Source organism: Cebidichthys violaceus, unplaced genomic scaffold (genome assembly GCF_023349555.1).
Source record: "Cebidichthys violaceus isolate CVI_PGR_0920_01 unplaced genomic scaffold, fCebVio1.0.p SCAF_42, whole genome shotgun sequence".
In the NCBI taxonomy this organism is placed as follows: Eukaryota; Metazoa; Chordata; class Actinopteri; order Perciformes; family Stichaeidae; genus Cebidichthys; species Cebidichthys violaceus.
In genome coordinates this window covers 367766-387390 of record NW_027176617.1, presented here as the reverse complement: position 1 = coordinate 387390, position 19625 = coordinate 367766, and the positions used below count along the sequence as shown (strand labels likewise).

The 19625-nt window shown below is 40.1% G+C and overlaps 1 protein-coding gene across 1 annotated transcript in view; it reads left to right on the top strand.

Annotated features, from left to right (window-relative positions):
- The first annotated feature begins 328 nt into the window (after positions 1 to 328).
- dtnbp1b (dystrobrevin binding protein 1b) overlaps positions 329 to 19625 on the top strand; it is a 31214-nt gene continuing 11917 nt past the window's right edge. Inside the window, exon 1 of the mRNA XM_068728613.1 lies at positions 329 to 700. Coding sequence (XP_068584714.1) covers positions 655 to 700 — 46 coding nt within the window. The 5' untranslated portion in view covers positions 329 to 654. The remainder of the gene's footprint in view (positions 701 to 19625) is intronic.

Genomic DNA, 19625 nt, shown 5'->3' with positions numbered 1-19625 from the left:
CAAAGAAGGTGAACAAAGCATGCAGACTGGGTTAAGAGACATTAGTGTGTGTTTAAAGGTCAGGGGCAAATGTGTTCATAGGTTATAGAAACATACGCAGCTCACAAACTCCTAATCATCTGTGCTCCTTTTTCCCCTTCCTCCCTAAGCACACCCCCTCTCTCCCACCCCCTCTCCTCATCCTCTCTTCTCTCCTCCGGTCCCCCTCCTCCCTCTCTCAGTAGCAGCCAGTGGTATGCTCCACTCGTCTTCGCTCCTCTCTCTCTCTCTCTCTCTCTCTCTCTCTCTCTCTCTCTCTCTCTCTCTCTCTCTCCACTGTCAGCCTCAGCAGTCTCCACATCGGAGCTAGACACTGGTATAGCGCCGATCCATACATACGTGCACGTGTGTGCGGGTTTCGTGGGTGCCAGGTTCTTGAGAACGCTCGTTGTTGGAGTGTGCGAGCTGATCTGCAAAGAGGAATGTGCGTGTGAGCCTTTCTGGAGCATCTTTTGTATGGAGAAGCATGTGTGAAGCGTGAGAGACAGCGTGAGGATGTGTGGTGGGAAGGTGTTGTTGTGATCGGTGGAGTTTTTGGTGTACTATCGTCGTGCTGTCTGCCTCCCTCTCCCTCCCATTTGGTTATCTCGTGAGGGCACAAAGCATCCTGCTGGGATGTCCACTTCGCCTGGTGCTACAGACGGGAGCCAAAGGAACTCTTGTAAGTGACTTTTTTTTCTTTTGTCATTGGGAGTGGTGATCTGTGTGTGTTTCGGTGTGCCAGATGTCTTCGTGGCAAAAGGTTTGTTTGAAACCCAGCCCTTATGCACTCAAATAGAGGGTCTTTATTTTGAAAGGAAACCTGGCCAAACCAGAAGGAGGACAAGGCAATGTGACAACAAATACATTTTATTATTGTTAATACGTGAAACAAGGACTTGCACTTTATAGTGGCAGTAGGAATGTAAAGTGTGTGTGACAGCAGAAAGATGGTGAGTGGGAGTGAAGATGCCAAGAGTTTGATTGTGTAACACAGCATGCATAAGAAAAGATGATATCTACTGTAGTCAAAGTAAAAGAGAGATAACACATGCATGTGTGTGCATATTTGTACATGTTTACATATTGGAAACAGAGCTTGGGGTGGTGTGTAATGTGGGAGTGTGTCGGAGCATGCGTGACTGTGTTTACATATTCCCTGGAGCGCCTCCAGCTGTCGATCTATTGGAGAGGAGCTGTGCATCGATCGACTACCAGGCCAGTTGTATCTTTTCGCTGACAGGAGAAGACCAGATGACCTGCTGATGTTATTCACTAATGTTGTGTACTGATGAGTATTTCATTGTTATTCTGGACAGACAATACAGCCTGTGTGGTTTAACCATAACCATAAAAACAGAGAAAATGTTATTGTTATTATCATTATTATTGAACTATTATTGGTTAAATAATAACTGAAATATTGTACTGGCTGCCTTTTGTAAGTGTAAGTGAGTATCTACTTAATGTTTGCAGAGCCTGTGTCTATAGCAGTAACTTTGCAGGGCAGTGAAGGGATTACGGTAAAGGAATAACGTTGTAGTGTGGAGTGTATCAGTTATTCAGTGGGTGAAAGTGTGTGGGACTGCTCTGCAGTTTTAATGTTTGACTTTATTCTGGCCTCGACCAACGCGCACACACAAAACCAAAGGATCGCTGTACTGTAAGTGGGTGATTGATAAAATGATGTGACTCATTTTGACTCATCTGAGAGCTCAGTGGGAAAGTACACACAAAAAAATCTCTCTCACACACATCCCTATACACACACACACACACACACACACACACACTGCCTTGACTGAGGCACAGATCACATCTGGGAAAATGGGTCTCCTTTTATTGCTTTCATTATTATTGCACCATCCCCCCCTCTTTTCACTTTCATTCCCCTTTTCCCCTCTTGTTATTTTCAGGATGTTATTTACTGCCCAACCTTGCATATAACTCACGTGGAAACCTTTTGTGTGTCTGGGTGACGAGTGAATGATCACACACTGACTCACCCACCCACAGTAGATACCTATTGTAATTGTGTTTATGAATGTGGGCTTTTTGAAAATAATTACATCATTGCGAGTTCAATTATTTGGCTGAATAAAACACTAGTTTATTGTTTATGCATTTTGCTTTCACATGTTTAGCTCTAGTTCTTGGCTGCACTTGACCAGTTTGTTACTTGTCAAGACACATCCATCACATTACCGTCTTATAGAGCAGTGCTTTCAAACAGAAATATCAAGTGGCTGCAGGCTACGATCACCGATTTACTAACCGAAATGTTACATAACCAAATGCAGCATCTGAGGAAAGAAGTCAATAGTCTCAGCTGAACAACAGCTTTTACAGAAATACAAATGGAGACTGAACAAATGAAGAAAGGATGGATTAATCAAGCGGAAGAACATTTGTTTGTCATACTTCCATTTCATGAGTTGTGATTAGTACTTTGGTCTCGATTTCAAAGGAACATGCCCAAACAATGCCAGATCAGCAAGAATAATTTATGATATAAACTCATTAAAACATCAAATAAAAGGCTTACAGGGCTCATTTTGCTGATTAAAAATTGCAACAAATAATTGTAATATACAATTACATAATGCTACACCGATTGATACAAAAATAGAGCACAGTTACGGACTATTTAAAGCCCTTTCACTTGTAAGACAGTAATATTTTTAGATAAGACAATCAGTAGCACTTTTTAATCTCTGTTCCTGCAGCTTGATTCAGTGTGGAATTATCACAGAGTAATGCCGGGGCAGAGCTCTCTCTCGCTGTTAGTTTGTGTCCTCTGTAAAGGAGCAACAGCAGGCGCCTGCCACTGAGATGGATGTGCTGTGTCATCACTTCTGCCAAATGATGGCTTGCTTCACCTCTCCTCTCCTCTCTGCTCTTCTCCTTGTCTCCTCCCCCCTCCCCCTTTCTGTCCCCACCGTTTTTTCTTTTTGTGCCTCATTGCTGTACACAGCTGCTCTCTTTTCTGCTGGTGTCTCATCTGTTCCTTAATCTTCTCTCCTCTGTATTCTACAGCACTCCTCATCTCTCCTCCTCCTCCTCCTCCTCTTCCTTTCCTCTGCTCTCCTCCTGTCTGGTTTATCTGGGTTCACATGAAACTTTAATTGCATGTAAATCTAAGCGCTGCAGATGTGATTAGTCTTTTGTGCTGCTTTAATGAGTGGGGTCTGGACTATTGAAATATGGTTCAGTAGCTGGCTCCTAAACTGTCTCTGATGGCTTAAGCCACAGGCAAACTCAACTTTTAATGCTGCCAGAAGAAACACTTATTTTTTCTCGAAGAAGTTTTCAGGGCTAAATCAAAAAAGACATATTGCTGAGAGGATTGTGAAAAAGAAACTGAAAATGCTTATTCCTAAAGGTTCATTCACTTGCCTTGCATTTCTACACATGGCTTAAAATATGTAGGAATATTCAGCTCTATTCATAAAACAGTATTTAATGGGTTTTAAAATTGTTCATTATGATATCATCATACTCTATCTAAGGTATATACATGTATGTGTTTGAAGGCTAATGACAAGAGATTTGTGTATGGCTGACATTTTAAAATTGGTAATTGGCTTGCAGTCTACTCATTCTGATACGAAATTGGTGATTGAGGAATGGAAACGGTAGCAGTTTGCAGGTGGCAGCACAGAGGGTGCTTAGTTCATTTTTAGGTTAACCCAAATGTTTGCTTTTGCTGAAAAGTTTACTGTAAGTGTCAAGGTTGCTGCCAAGTGACAATGTTTGAATCTTGTGTTGACTTTTTATCCATTGTCTTTTGTGACTGAGAGACTTGTGTGTGTGTGTGTGTGTGTGTGTGTGTGTGTGTGTGTGTGTGTGTGTGTGTGTGTGTGTGTGTGTGTGTGTGTGTGTGTATGCATTTCTTCTGTGCATGCACTCATTTCTCCATGCATACATAACCAAAATGCAGTTAGCTTGCTAATTAGCCTATTCAAACATCGCTCACACAGCATGTAAACACAGACAATGTGTACACAGCCAGACGTATCTTAATTTGTCTGTTCATTTCCACGGAGGTCACGCTTCCTTTGAAGCTACCAAAGGAGGGTTAAAAGACTGGGATTTATGGCATTAATTGTCTTTAAAGATGGATTTTCTTCAAGAGATGAAAGAATCGGTGCTGTCAAAGGATAAAGTCAAGGACAGAGCACAGCTTGATGTTCACGAGACATAATAATTACATTTTAACGCCACGTGTTTCATTCTTTTTATTGCGCGTGACATGAAATTGTAATTCAATCTGTGTCGATATTTCAGTTCCATGTGGAAATCTTTGTATAGCTGTTGCATAACTGATGCATGTGTGCAGTTACATACATGTTGAGACTTGTTTCATGGCCGCAAATATTGTGACGGGTAGTTGCAAAAATAGAATACACACACGTATATACTACAACTATACTACAATACTACATTTTTTTCATGCAGTGATTGGATTAAAATATTTAGTCCATTTATCCATCCATTTTGTTTTACCCACTTATCCTCCAGGGTTGCAGGAACACCTTGGGATTTATTTAAAAAAGTTTTCAGATGGATGACAGATTATCTCTCTTCACTTCTTCTACAATGCTTTCCAACCACCTTTATTTTCACTCTGGGTTGCGAGCAGTGTCCACCTGGCTTAACAGGTGTTGCTGGAAAACCCTGGGCATGTTGTCTCCCCTCTCAACACTCATATTGTTTACTCAACTGTACTACTGCCAGGGTTTCTCAGCAGTCTCTACACTAACTAGCGAAAATGCTTTTGGGATTCAACACGTTCCACAAAAGGAGGAAGAGAGTGGAGACAAAGGGAGGAAGAGCAGTGATAAAAGACTGAAAGAAGGGGAGAGACAGAGGAGGTGGGGGGGGGGGGATTATAGGTGGTTGGGTGGAATAAGAAAAGAAGTGAGAGAAGTAAAGGAGGGCACAAAAATTACGAGGCTAGATGAAAAATGAACAGGGAAAGAGGACGACGAGAGAGTGAAAAAAGACAGCAGAGAAAGCAAAGATAGTAGGTGGAGGATGAAGGGGAGGGGAGTGGGTGACGAGACCAAGAATGAGAGTGACTCGAGAATAATAGAAAGAGAATATTGGTAAAGAGGTGGAATTAAAAAGACTGAGCCAAAACAAAAAGCACATCACAGATAATGAAAAGGAATAACAAAAAATCTAGACGAGAGTAAGACGGGCCTCCACATTATCTGGGACTTTGCTAATTAGTGGTGGTTGATACAGTTGCACAGAGTTCACACACTGCAGGACTGGAGAATCTCTAGCCTATCTGGAGGACAGGACGTTAAATTCTTTTAAAAACAATTCCAGATACTGGAAAAACTAGGACCTTTTCACATACAATAAGTGCTGCAACATATTGTTCGGGGTTTTGATTCCATGCATTCAGCGAGGTTTCAGTGCAGATTAACAAATTTAATTTAGTGGGATTATCAGTACCACAACCCCATGTTTACTAAATAACTCACTTATCATTTGAACAATATTGGTGCTTTATTTCTAATCTAGTATCATGTACCAGACATGTAGACAGGGATGCAGTTGAATAGAGTCTGAAGACAGATACACAACATCTGGATGATATCATCTTAACCTATAAGAGGAGATATTACGTGTATTTGAAGTGACGGTTCGTGAAACCCCTCCTCCGAACAGTTTATCGCCCAATCATAGCGTAGCAACCATACAGGTTCTACAGGTCTGTGAAAATATACTGTTTGAAAAGTATGAACAGCACTGGCGAGGATGCTGATTTATTTTATCTGTTGACTTTAGCCTCAGTATTTTTGCAAGATACCATGTATGTAGCCATTAGGTAGATATTTACGGAACCTATTTCAGGGATTTTGTATTAATATGAGTCAGCAGGAAACATTAAAAAGTCAATCAGAGAGGGTGTTTTTAACCAACTTAGCTTAATTAGCTCACTAGCTACAGTCGATAAAACCTGCCAACACTTTCAGCTGGTGAAATTGATTGTTGTGACTAATGAGAAGCCTGATTTTGTCCACCGTTTGAAATCAAGCATCCATTGTTTGAAAAGTTATTAAAAATCATGAGTGGTAAATCTGCCACCCACTGTCATTGTAAACTGCATATGTGCAAAAAACAAAAAGCCTAACAGACAAAAGCAACAGTGAAGGGGCTGAGCTTCGCAAACTGTCTTTTTCCTGATTATCCTAATCAGAATGAGGTCATAACCGGCGTACGCAAAACTTGGAGCACCAGGATTCCTGCTCAGTCATCATTAGAATTATTGATGCATCCGAACACCTTAGTGAGAATTATCCCATCACCAAGCCATACATACATCAATTAATATCTCCATAATGGTGACGACCCAGTCAGTATCACAGCTACAAATAAGCTCCCTCTTCTCATCATGCTGAGAAATTATGCTGCGAGCTGTGCGGCATGACAGGAGAATAATAAAAAGACAGATCCACAAGCAGCATAATAATTGTAATTAAAGGGACAATAGTGACTGGTATATAATTTCATACACAGAGTTATGGCAGTTGTTTTGTGTTAAGGGTGTGCTCCAGTTACTTCAGTGGTGAAGTAAGAGTGAGAGGGATGAATCTGAATTTAAGTCTGTCAGATGATTTCAAACACCCCCTCAAATGTGCCTGGGGATGATGTAAAACTGGAGGACCAAGATGACAGACAGTCTTAAATTATACTGCACACAAAGACATACAATAACACACTCACAAATGCTTGTACACACACACACACACACACACACACACACACACACACACACACACACACACACACACACACACACACACACAGTTGAACAAAGACCACCATGCATTCTCATACAGACATCTATCTATTGTAAAGCATTATCTTTTTTCAAGTTGAAAAAGACGCAGATATTATCAGTGTTTTTATCTCAAATCCTGCTCACAGATGGTTTAGAAATTGCACTTTCCATCACTGTGTGATGTACCTCAGCAGGTGGGTTGTTGCTTCCTTCTCTCCTCTCCTCCCACTCCTCTGGGAAATGGAGAAAAAAGTAATAGTGTGGTCAGCCGGAGAGTTTCTCTAATTAGGTCCATGGTTGAACAGACAGTATTTACAGACTCAGACAGATAGGGAGTCTGTTACAGAGTGTATACTGGTGGGTCCTGTGAGTTTAACATTTTCTTTGCATGTATACAGTTCTTTGCATTTGTGTTTCTGTTAGCTTCATACTCAAGCAAGTCTGTGCATGTCTGTCTGTCTGTATTTCTGCAGTATAAAGGGAGTTTTTCTTGGTTTGTCCACATGCTGAGGCCATCAGCACTTCTGTGCCTGCTGCTCGGGTTCCTATAACATTTCCAAGGCTTTCTTCTGCCTGTTCTCTCCCTCTGTCGTCCAGCCCCCCCGCCTGCAGCCTTATGTAAGGGTAAATAACTCGGGCAGCCAGAGACAGATAAACCCCTCAAGGACTACTCATTTGGACTATCCCTCCATATTCGTCTCTGTGACTATGTACCTTACTCTGCAGAAAAGAAGGTGTTATATCATGTGCACATCTATGTGAGTGAGTGAATATGTTTCTGCATGTCATGTATGTACATGAGGATATCAGTCGATGTACCTGGTCTTGGTTTTGTTGTATATATTTACAGATTTGTAAGTGTGTGTGTGTGTGTGTGTGTGTGTGTGTGTGTGTGTGTGTGTGTGTGTGTGTGTGTGTGTGTGGGGGGGGGGTCAGTACGAAAAAGCAAAAGGAAAGAACAAAACAGGTTGCTGTGGGGGAGGGAAGACTTTACCGCTGTGTACCAGGTAACTGCGTGTGGCCCAAATAGAAGTCAGATACAACAAAAACAACAGATGGATTTACAATACAGCATCATCACTGAGCTACTAATCAAGGGTTTCATCCCAAGGTGTGAGGCTTTTGCTAAAACCTTACCTTGATGCAATAGTTGAACTCTAATACCCCAGAACATAGAGTAATATGTATGGCCGATAGCATTAGAGAAGAAGGACATATAGTGAAATAATACAGGGAAGATTAGATAATATGAAAGAAAGGAGTACAGTATGGAGTAACACATGCCCAGGGGCGTTCTCTGTGTGTGTGTTAGCTTGTGTGTGCATGCTCCTGTGTGATGTTGTCTTATCTCTGTGCAAATGCTCTTTGCAACATTCTCTCCTGGCCCAGATCAGGGCTTTTTCACAATTCATGCTGGGGCTAACAAGAGGGCACGCTTTGACTGCAGATAAATGAGGGGAGAAAGAGAGAGAGAAAAAAGCAGCAAAAGAGGGATGAGGAGACTATGTGAGAAATACGCAGTGACAGAGAAGAGTAGTGGAGCTTGGCAAAACAAAGAGATGTTACTGATAGCTTTTGAGATCTCTGTCAGGGTCTCACAAAAACACCCTTGAAATATTTAGTGGAAGACTTCAGTGCAGATGAGAAGAACAAGCTCTCTGCCCGATAGTTCACCCACAGAGCTGGAAGTGAGGAGCTAACAGAGAAAAAATCATCTTGGCATTACGACTCCTTTTTAGTTTCACATCATTACCATGACACCTTAAAATCAATAACTGGAAAAGTACAGTATAACTATTTCAAGATGACAATCCTTCAGGCTGAACAAGGAATGATTTGTATAAGAACAAAACCCTTTCACTTGTTTGCTTACATGGCCTGTTTGCAGTGACATGATCGAAATGTCATTGAAATGGAAATTGCAGTTAAGTGCACAAGAGGCGCATCTAAAGTGTTCTCTGCGGTATAGACTAGAATATAGCACTTTACCATGACAACCTCAGGTTGGAGAGCAACAAAACTTACTTGAATCCTCCACAGCATGTTATAATTTATCATGGCTTTTGTTTTTTTTGCTTTTCCTGTCAGGAAATGGATAATGTTGTGAACATCCTGTCAGCATGAACTTAAGGCGATCTGTTGAATTGATGTATTGGAACTCTGCAGTGCATTGAAATAACAGAAAATGTATTATAATTATTAGTTATTAATTATATCTCAAAATATATGAAAAAGAAGTGCATTTTCCTGCTGGAGGTAGCAATTTAAAAATAATAGTCTGAAAGGATCACCTGGTTGATAACGTTTACTGTGTCTCTGAAATCATGCTGTGCTTTTGACACTGGGCTTGATGGGTTTATGCTTTTAACACCAACTTCCAGCCTTTAGCTTGACATGTTCAAAATTGACCTGGGAAATTATTTAGTTTTATTTAGAAAGCATTCAGTTTTGATAATTATGCGCCCCTGTAGCCTTATCTTTTTATTAACTGTTGTGTTGAACCTTTGCTGAACTTATCTTCAGCAGCTCTATGTAGTATCGTTTGCTTCCTAAATTAGACATTTTCACCCACAAGACGGCAACAGCTGTTTTTCATCATTTTTGGTAAACCAAAGGAAGGAGGAGCAAGAGGGCTGTCTGCATTAACTCACATTTCTAAATTATTTAATATAGTGGCTTTATCAGGGTCATGAACTACAAATTGGAGGAATAAATAGAATACGAGTTGTAACCACTTTGCTGCAGCCTCACTTGCACACACAGACCCAGAATATCTCAGTCCCTCGCTTCCATTTACCCGTTCACCACAGGATGACAGTAGGCCGGCTCTTGGGGAAGTGAAGGAATCACATTTTTAGATTCATACAATAGTTCCATTATCCCACTTGGCTGCCTCTTAACCACACACACACATTCCAAACACCCCCTGCAGCTGGAAGCTTCTCTATTGTTGCCGAGCCGTGCTAGTAGGAAATGAGGTTGCTAAATAAAGGCAAAGGTTAGGGATGGCATAATTCCAAGGAGACAAAATCAGATATTTCTCCTGTGAGAGCAGAGCAGACACGAAGATGCCTCGACTCTGTGTATCACAATTCTCTACGTTTTACATTCAACTCATTGTCACATACTTATCACTGTGTACTTTATGACCTGGTTTACTGGCCTTCATTAAGCCTAAGGAGACATCATCATAGCTATAGTGGGTAAACTAATTTCCTATCACTCAACAACATCTGTTATGATGTTTCGCTCCCCTAGATGGCGACTCTACCGGGTACCCAGGATTTGCTCAGAACTTTGTAGAAAAGCTTTCTCATATATTGCGTTGTGGAATAACCTTCAGAGCACACTGCAGCTTAATGATTTAATGAGTTCAAAGCTCTGATAAAAAACTGTGTACCTGAAGACTGCAATTGCTACTCCTAAGGTGGACTCATTGTCACCTTGTCTGTTTGTAACATACTCTATTTTTTACTTAACCGTGCCTGTTTTGTAACATTGTAATCATGTGCTTTCTTGTCCAGGTCTCGCTTGAAAAAGACATTTTAATCTCAAGGGACTTCCTGGTTAAATACCAAATAAATAGAGTAATAAAAGAGTGTAATTCTTCAATAAGATGGCAAGCCTGAGAAATAAAAAGTGATCCATAGAAATAAAAGCAACATTATAAACAATATCAGTCATTCTTAAAACCAAAAGGGAGAAGAAAGGTATATAATGTAGGCATCTAGTTGACAAACTGATCAGGATTTTGATAAACAATGATTTAATTGTTAGAATGGAGTGTGTTGAAAGTTAACTCCCAGACAAGAAATCTCTTGTTAGGTCTAACAAAGACACTGTCTCTGTTTGACACTTTTAAGACTCTGCTGAGTCTCCACTCCGTTGAGATTGTTGTAAAATGTCAAACCAAAATAAGTCTTTTAAAAATGTACTTCAGAAAATAATATATTAAGATTTTCACAGACTAACACTTCACAGAAATAGGATTATTTGTGGGTGGTGGGCCAAAATCCCAAACAACAAACTACAAATTACTTCATAAAATACAGATATTATATCAGCAGTAACAATGAGTTAATGTACATGTAACCTCAGTTTTATGATCTTGTCTTGTCCATCTACCTGTAAAAGCCTTAAAATATGGAGGTTTATTATATACAGAAATGTCACATACAAACTCTAAACAAACAAATAACAGAAAGCTCCATACTGTAGCTGCAGAGTGCAGCGTATATATTCCCACTTGTCCTCAAAAGGCTCTTTAACTCATTCCAGGCGATTCCAGAAAAAAACACATTTGTTGCCAACCAACCTGATTAAATTAACTTTAAATAATAAAAAAACCATGTTGCACATATGCCCGAACACCTGCTTGAGACTTTCACTTTAGCAAGACACCTTGCATGTAAACAAATCTATCATTTATCAGCTTCCCTAAATAAGAAGACCAGCGTACCACACATACATTCTGGCTCTCGCTCTAACATGAGTACTGATGAAAAATTGATCAAAGGGAATGTGTGCGTCTGTTATGCACGGTGTGGTTACTGTACCATGTATACAAACATATGTTCTTAGTTGAGATGATGAGATATCCATGCACAAGAGACTCAAAACTCTTTTTTTGCTAATGTTTCATAGATGAACACAAAATGATTAAATTAAGTACTTCCTGTCAAGTTATATTAGCTGTAGAAATGTGTTTAAAGAGAGGAGAGAATTAAACTTGTCAAGGTTATTCAAATATGAAGTAACTCCACTTGAGACTTTGTTTAGCTCTTTCCAAGGAGATTTGTATGCTTTTTGTCATTCCACAATGTGCATACGCTTGACTGGACTTGTGCTCTGTTTTGTGCTGTCTTATGCTTTTCTAACCCCGCTGTTCTCCAGTCTCACTTGATTTTTATTAAACTTGTGGCTGTTTTGACCTAATATGCTAAACTAGAAGTCTGAGAAATATAGATATTACTTTAGTATCGTAATATTGTTTTGTGATACTGTATAGATTCTCAAAAACACTGTTGATTTTTTAATTAATAGTTTACATGCAAAGGTTCGTGGCAGACAGTGGCTCAGATTGCACAAAAAGTAATACAGGGACTGTGATGAATGCAAATGCAGATCCCGCTGTTCTGATTGCATAAAAATGTACTTTTTAAACTTAGATTATATGCATATGGCAGCATATTGTTTATTCTATGACAGTTTTCCTTAAATTAAATGAATAAAAATGTGCAATATATTGTAATTGAATTGTAACCCTTGTATCTTGATGGGTATTGTATCACCAGGTTCTTGCCAATGTAAGGCCCTAATACTAATGAGTTGATGTGCAAGGCCCCCAAACCTTAATCATTTGTTGTATAGAGAGCACCGCAGAGCTCAGTTATTATTTATGACATACAGCACACTGTATACAGATCCTTTCTGGTCTACTCCAGTCAGTGCTGAAGTGAGAGAGCTGAGTTTCAAGTTCAAGTTTTGGCTCACAGCCTCAGATGCATGTCAGCTCACGTCTCTGTCTTCTCCATCTCTCTCTCTCTCTCTCTCTCTCTCTCTTCACTCTCCTCTAAATAAAAAAAATATAGGAAAGAGTGAATAAGTCATTCTTGAGAGGCGTCTTCACTGAGGACTTGCAGTGGGTTTTGCTGAAGACTGTATTTGTTGCGGTATAGGAAGAAAAGAGGAGATTCCTGCATAATGCATCAAAGCCTGTGTACGAACGTTATAGAGACCTCACACGTTTATCCACGGTAAAAAAAAAATGTAGTGTGTGCATGTTTGATGGGAATATCCACACTCATGTAGCTCGTTATCTGCAAACAGCATGTGCACTTACAAATGCTGTACATGTTTGAAGCTGACCATTTTATCTGCAGTGTCACAGTTATACTTTATTGTGGAGAGCTGTTTCCCATCCAGAATATCCCTGTTGCCCAGGTTAGATTGCTCAAAACACCTGAGGGCATGTGTGCACTTTGTTTCCTTTGTCTTCTGATTGTTTCTGTTGTGTTTTTCAGTCACTCGAGTCTTGGAGAGATTTTACCTTGTTGTGAGGATCAGATTGGCAGGTTTCCTCATTTAGAGGCTAATACGCAGTCATTACCGCGTTACCCATCATTAAACAAGACATCACCCTTATCGGTGTGAGTAAAGCTCCCTTAAAGGCAAGTAATTAACCTGTTAGAAAATGCCTGTCATCCTCACTTTTTTTTCTCTTCCTCCTTTCACCTCCTCATTCATCCTCTATTAACAGTTCACAGAGGTGTTGGTGATGTAAGCATTTTAAATTGTCTCCTGCTCTTAAATCTGTTTCCATCTGTACAGCTTGACATATATGTACAATAGGTACATATGGGTGAAGCCTTTGTGAAGGTAATAAACGGCATCAGCCATAGTTCAATTCCTCGTTGTCAGGTGCTTAGAGCCCATTGGCTGGACGCAGATTTATTTGGCAGCCCAAGGATTCTTTTTCTCCCATGTTTATCTCTGAGCACAGGGAAGAGTATTGGAAATTACGTTTTTCATTATTTTTTAAGACGTATTTAATCCCCGTTTGAAAGGATGGGTTTAGCAGCATTTGAATGGCAAATGAAGCAGGACGGGAACTGCAAAATTTTGATTAGACCAAGAATTCAATTTCCACCTATTAGGTAGCATCATTTATCACCCATGCCTGAAACATTAGTTACAGTGGGTTCTCATCGTAAAAGTGTGTGGTAATGTTCAGCATCCTTATAGGAATTGCCATGTGCTGCCAGAAGCACTCAGCTTAAACGGCATCAGTGAAAACATGAAGAGGGTTCACGTGGGCAGCACATTTTGTTGGCAAAACGAGGAAGACATTTTTGAGGAGATTGTGTGAGGTGGGCAGTTTGACAGGCTTGTGAAGAGCCGGGAGACCTCTGACAACATGTAGACTTTCTCCTTTCCTCCTCGCTCTCCTTGATGGACGGACCCTTTATTTGACAATGTACTGTCAGGAGCAGTCAGATTAAACAACCTACTCTCTATCTTTTTCTCTTTCTCTGTCACTGGTTATCAAGATATATTTTCAAGGCCTCAGATACATATTAGACATTAAGCTTTATGTTGAATAATTTGCATGTGACTTAGGATCACAAGGCTACGTGCTAAAGGGTTTACTTACATTTCATCATTGAGACCATTTTGTCATCTAATCAATAATTAAAAATGTTACACATATTTAATAGTCTTATATTACTTACATGTAGATATAATGTGTATTCTAATAATAGTTTCACTTGAATTTATGTATTAACATTCATTTGACCACCAAGAGCTTTGGTTTGCATATGCATAGATTTTTCAGGAGGACTTTAGAACTACTTCCTAAATTAAAAGGTTCCACCATTATCTCTGATGCACTGATGAAAATGCACAAAACTCTTAAAGCTCCCGCTGCTTTAAGTTGTTTTTTGGTTGTTCAAAGCCACCAACTATTCACTCTGATTAAAGTGTAAAGTGGCTGTAGCCTGCTACAGTAATATATAGTCTGCATATGTTCCACGTCCTTTATCTACTGACCTTTCTCCCCATCTGGTGTAAGCGTGTTTTTCCAGGCCTGTCTGTTGTGTGACTACATGCTGCAACATTCACATGTGTACTGTGCACTTGATTATACAGATTTAAAAAGGCCAGCTGCCTTGCAGCAGTGGAAATGTTTTGAGGTAAATGTCAGCTGGCAGTGGGAAGAAAAAAAGCTGTATGTATGTTTTATATTCACATTGCCAGTACATTTACAAAAAAATTCTCCTCCGTTGCTGTTGTTTCTGGCATTTCTACCCGATATTTAGATTTTGAACTCAGAACAAAACATGCAGGCAGACATGGCCACCCCACATCCCAGAGCTAGGAGCTCACTGTGTGCCTCTGCAGCATCAAGACAGTTTTATATCTCACATCATTTGAAATCATAAGACAGTTTCCTTTACTTCACTTTTGAAATCAGATCTAGAATAATGAATGCACCTGACAGTCATCATAATGTGTCATATTATGTAACCATGAGTGTGTGTGGTTGGTAGCGTACAGTGTTTGTTGCACATCTTTGTTAGAGCACTTGCAACATTTACACTAGTGAATTTGGTTTTTAACTAAATGATTTAAATAATCTGTCAGGTATGTCGCAGGAGAGATATTTGGTCATGATGCTGTATTTATTTTCAACCCAATAAGGCCCAAACAGTTGATACTGCCGGTGCTTTGATTACTTTAGAAGCCGAAATGCTCTGTTAGCTGCCTGGGTTTTATCAAATCTGGCTCTAAGCTCTTTAGATGATACAGACTGAGGCTGCATTTACATTCCCCACGGTGCATTCACTGTAAAATTGCCAGAATCTCCCTGGTATTCAAGCATCAGCAACATTAGAGCTGAGGAGAGGCCAGGGCAATATAGACAACCACAGACGTTTTATTACTGGGCTAATAAATGAGAGTCTGATAAGATCTTTACATTTTGGGGAATGGAAGTTATTCACCACTGATTCATAATATAAGTGCTCAATCAGAGAACATAATAGAATCCCACAAAGTTTTAAGTTGTATAATTTTTCTTCACCCCTCTCACATCTAAATGGTACAGTCCTAATCCTACCGTACATCCTTCTACTGTGAATGATTGTGCTGCTAGCTGACACCTCTGATTTGCTGCTAGGCCTTGTCGTGACCCATCCCATCTATCTTTTATTGTGTGTGTGTGTATGTGTGTGTGTGTGTGTGTGTGTGTGTGTGTGTGTGTGTGTGTGTGTGTGTGTGTGTGTGTGTGTGTGTGTGTGTGTTTCTGCACACATTTCAGTCTGTCTAAACTATTTATTTATTTCTGTCCTGTTCTTTTTCTGTGACTAATTGACGGACAGTAATCCAAGTAAACGACAGTGGCAGCTTGTTGTTTTGACTCATTAGTGTATTGTGTTCAATCACAAAGAATAAATCACGTCATTCAGGGTTGTGTAATGGGCTATTACATTTCGTATGGGGTCTCTGAAGCTATAAGGTATCTTTTATCATATAATAAGTCATAATATGTGATGATAAATGTTCTGTCCTCTGGTGGTGTTCAGGCTGTGAATGACTTAGCAGAGAGAAGCCCTCCCACTAAGCTTTGCCTTACCTGTTAGAGAGCGGTTGCCTGGCTACATGTGTAGTTGGCAAAACTGTTTTAATGTGCGTTTTTACTCCTACTCAAATTAGATGTTGGTTACTAACAGAGAAAGAGAGCGAAACTTTGATGTATGCATTCATGAATCATGTGGACCGAGCAAATATTTAACAGGCTCCTGACTGTCGCCCACATCTTTATCTTCAAAACACAGCTTCAAGCAAGAAGAGCGTTAGTGTTGGAAGTGTAACTAAACACGGCAACGCACCCGTTCTAACATAACTCATGATTCCAGTCAGATGCATGACTCAGTAATATTTTATGATCTGTCATATAGATCAGCAGCAGTAACGGTGGGTCTAGATTCTACATGTCACTGCAGCATTCTCAGTATGTTTTATTGTATTCATTTCCTCTCAACAAGGCCCCTTCATTAGATACCCATCATTGACTGCCGCATCACTGCAAACACTCATTTGATTACAAACCAGCAAAAACTAGTTTCTGGCATGCTTGCCAGCTGTGAATGCTTGGCAAATAAAGTAGCAATTGCATTAGTATGCCACTACAGTGCCACATTAGTAGGCGTAAAGTGTTTGAAACTAATGTTTGTAATGTCTGTCCTGGAGACTTGTATTCTAGAGGGAAGGAGATAACTGTCGTAGTAAGCTATTCTTGGGAATTTATTTAATACTCACAGCTGACTAGTTTGCATACAACATCTCTAAGGCATGTGTGTATATATATATGTATATAAAAATATTTTTCTGATGACAATGTTGGGATAATGGATAAATATAAACTACAAGGAAATCAATAGCCGTCTGTTGTTGTAAAGTCAAGGCAACATAGAGGGAAGACAAACTGTGTGGTAAACTGTTCGACACCCACACTGCATCTAGTATACAGCGTAGACCACTCTGAGACCGCAGCATTTAAGATACAACAAACTGTTGAAAACACAACAGTAATAGTTGCATAGTAAGAGTAAATGGTGTTGTGTCACAACAGCCACACATACTGTATTCTCAATAATATTCTACCAGTTTTCCCTAAATGATAGTACGATGGCAGCCATATTCCTCTTTTTAGAATCAGAATCAGAATCAGAACTGTTTATTGCCAAGGAAGTTTTCACCTACAAGGAATTTGTCATGGAGTAACATTAAACAATAACATTAAGAAATAACATTACACAATCAACAACAACAACAATCAACACAGTGCAAGAAATATAAACATATTACAATTTACAATAGAATATAAAGAATATAAAATAAAGTGCACAACAAACAGATAACTTGGTCGGGTCTCCCTGGCACCTTCAGTTACCAGAAATGGCTCATTTAATTCACACATGCTTTCAGTCTGAATGTGAATTTTACGAGAAAGTTTGTGTAGGTTTCTTGTTTCCCTGTAAATTAGAACAAAGTAAAGCCTGCAGCTAGTGTGGAACATTTTTGTTCAATATTGCAGAATGTCACTGTTTAGGTTTTGCAATTGAAAATGTCACCATATCCAACAAAGAGAGAAAGAATTGTAGTTGCAGTTTCAATCTTGGATCCCCAAGGCAAGAGTTCTTAAGAAAACCAACCTATGCTACAAAGTATAGCAATAACACTTAACTGCTGGAAGGCTGTCGGAGGCTTGAAAATTAGATTTAATATGTGCTAGAGATGTACAAGACAGCTAATACATACTTAATGATTTTGTCTTCCTTGAGCTAAATATTCATCCAGGTGACACCATGTTATTTATTTTTTAAATAAACAGCACCAAATGCCAAAAACTCTACCAGCTTCAGAGGCATCTGTGAGTGATTGTGCGAGTGCCTGAACTCAGCAGCTGATGTTTTGTAGCTCGCAAAGACCGGACAGAAACCTCATGAAGCTGCCACTGCTGTTCAACAGACAGAGTGACAGCAGACAGGTGTTATCGGCAGGAACGAAGCGATAGACCGTGAAACAAGGACAGTAGAAACTGCTGGGTATCTGTGGGGGCAGTTTGAGCTGTGAATGTGTGCTGTATCTGGTGTGTGTGTGTGTGTGTGTGTGTGTGTGTGTGTGTGTGTGTGTGTGTGTGTGTGTGTGTGTGTGTGTGTGTCAGTGAGCCACAGAGCGTGAGGATGATCGATTGGATGATGAGTGTGAAGGCATTGCAAGGCCAGCAGGGTGTGTATGTATGTGTTTGAGTAGCTTCATGCACATTTCCTGACATCTGCCGGTCATTACAAATTGGTCCTCAGGAAAACAGAACAATGCCTGGATGGTTTATGCTACAGATTACACTGTCAAGTCACACTTTAACCACAATAATGACTACCTCCTTCTCTTATTGTGTGTAAATTCCCCATGTCACCTGTGCATGCTTAAACATGTTTAATTTGCACACACAGAAAGTTTGTCCAGTCCCTCTGATTTTGTCACTTTACATGCAAGTACTTTTAAAGGGTCTGTGTGTGTGTGTGCAACAGAGAGAAAGGAGTGATTGTGTGTGTGTGTGTGTGTGTGTGTGTGTGTGTGTGTGTGTGTGTGTGTGTGTGTGTGTGTGTGTGTGTGTGTGTGTGTGTGTGTTATATGCAGCACGGGGGCTGCCTTTGGCGGAAACCTGAGCACTTGAGAGATATAGCGAGGCGGACAGAATCTAAAAATACCACGGCTGAGTGAGCAGGGCTTAAGAAGAAGAAGAAGAAGCAGTGGCTGTCTCCACTGTCAGGCCTGCCTCTTGGTCTTCTTGGTCTGCTGTCTCAGAATGAAATATTAGGCCTTTATAAGCAAACGGAAACAAATCCATCTGAGACCAGACAGCTAATTTAAAGTGACAGGTAGAACAAGGGGGATTTTATATCAGATATTGAATGTTTGATCCTGTTTGTCTGTGTGATGTAAAGTGTATTAAACGGCTATTACGAGATTGTGGATGGATTCTTCGCACATTAAGTGTTCTGCATTTCACAGGGTTTAAAATGTTGTGTCCTCTTCCGCTTTGACTTCAGAGTCACGCCCTGTGGCCATGTCCCTTTCCCCTTGTCTTCAATTTCTCAAAGAATCACACTTGCATGAACACATTTACCTACTTACACATTCGGCGTCTCACCGCCCATCCCTCTTTTTGTCTCTGTGTGTCTCTCTAGCCCACATACACAAACAACCTCAGAGGACCATTACATGGCTAATACTGTCTGCACACACAGGCACACAAAAGCTGGCTCTAGTCCCGGGCCTGTGGCTGGCATTAAAGACAAACTGACACTTTCATCTGTCCGTCCATCCCTTTGTTTGTCCACCAAGGCTTCAAACATAACCTTCTCTCCATTGGCACAGCTCCCTCAACACCTGATATGTGAAGTACACTACAAAGAGTAAATGATTGTGGACCGGCTCAGCGGTGACTTGAATTGGCTGTTGATGACTCCCTAAGAGATATATTTCCATTTGAAAAGGTGGCTGTTAGTGTTGCTTGTTATTTACGGTCACTTAAATGGAGCCTGCCAGTGCTCTAACTCAAAATCCTTTATACCTAAGAAATCTTACTAAACAAAATTCTGAAAGAGCTCTAATTAAGATTAGCGCTTCAGAAATCCTATTGAAAAAGTGTCCTCAATGAAATAAGATTAGTTCTTGTTGCAAGTGAGCCCAAATTAGCATTTCCAGTACAAAAGAGAAGTGGTGACCAAGCTTGTAT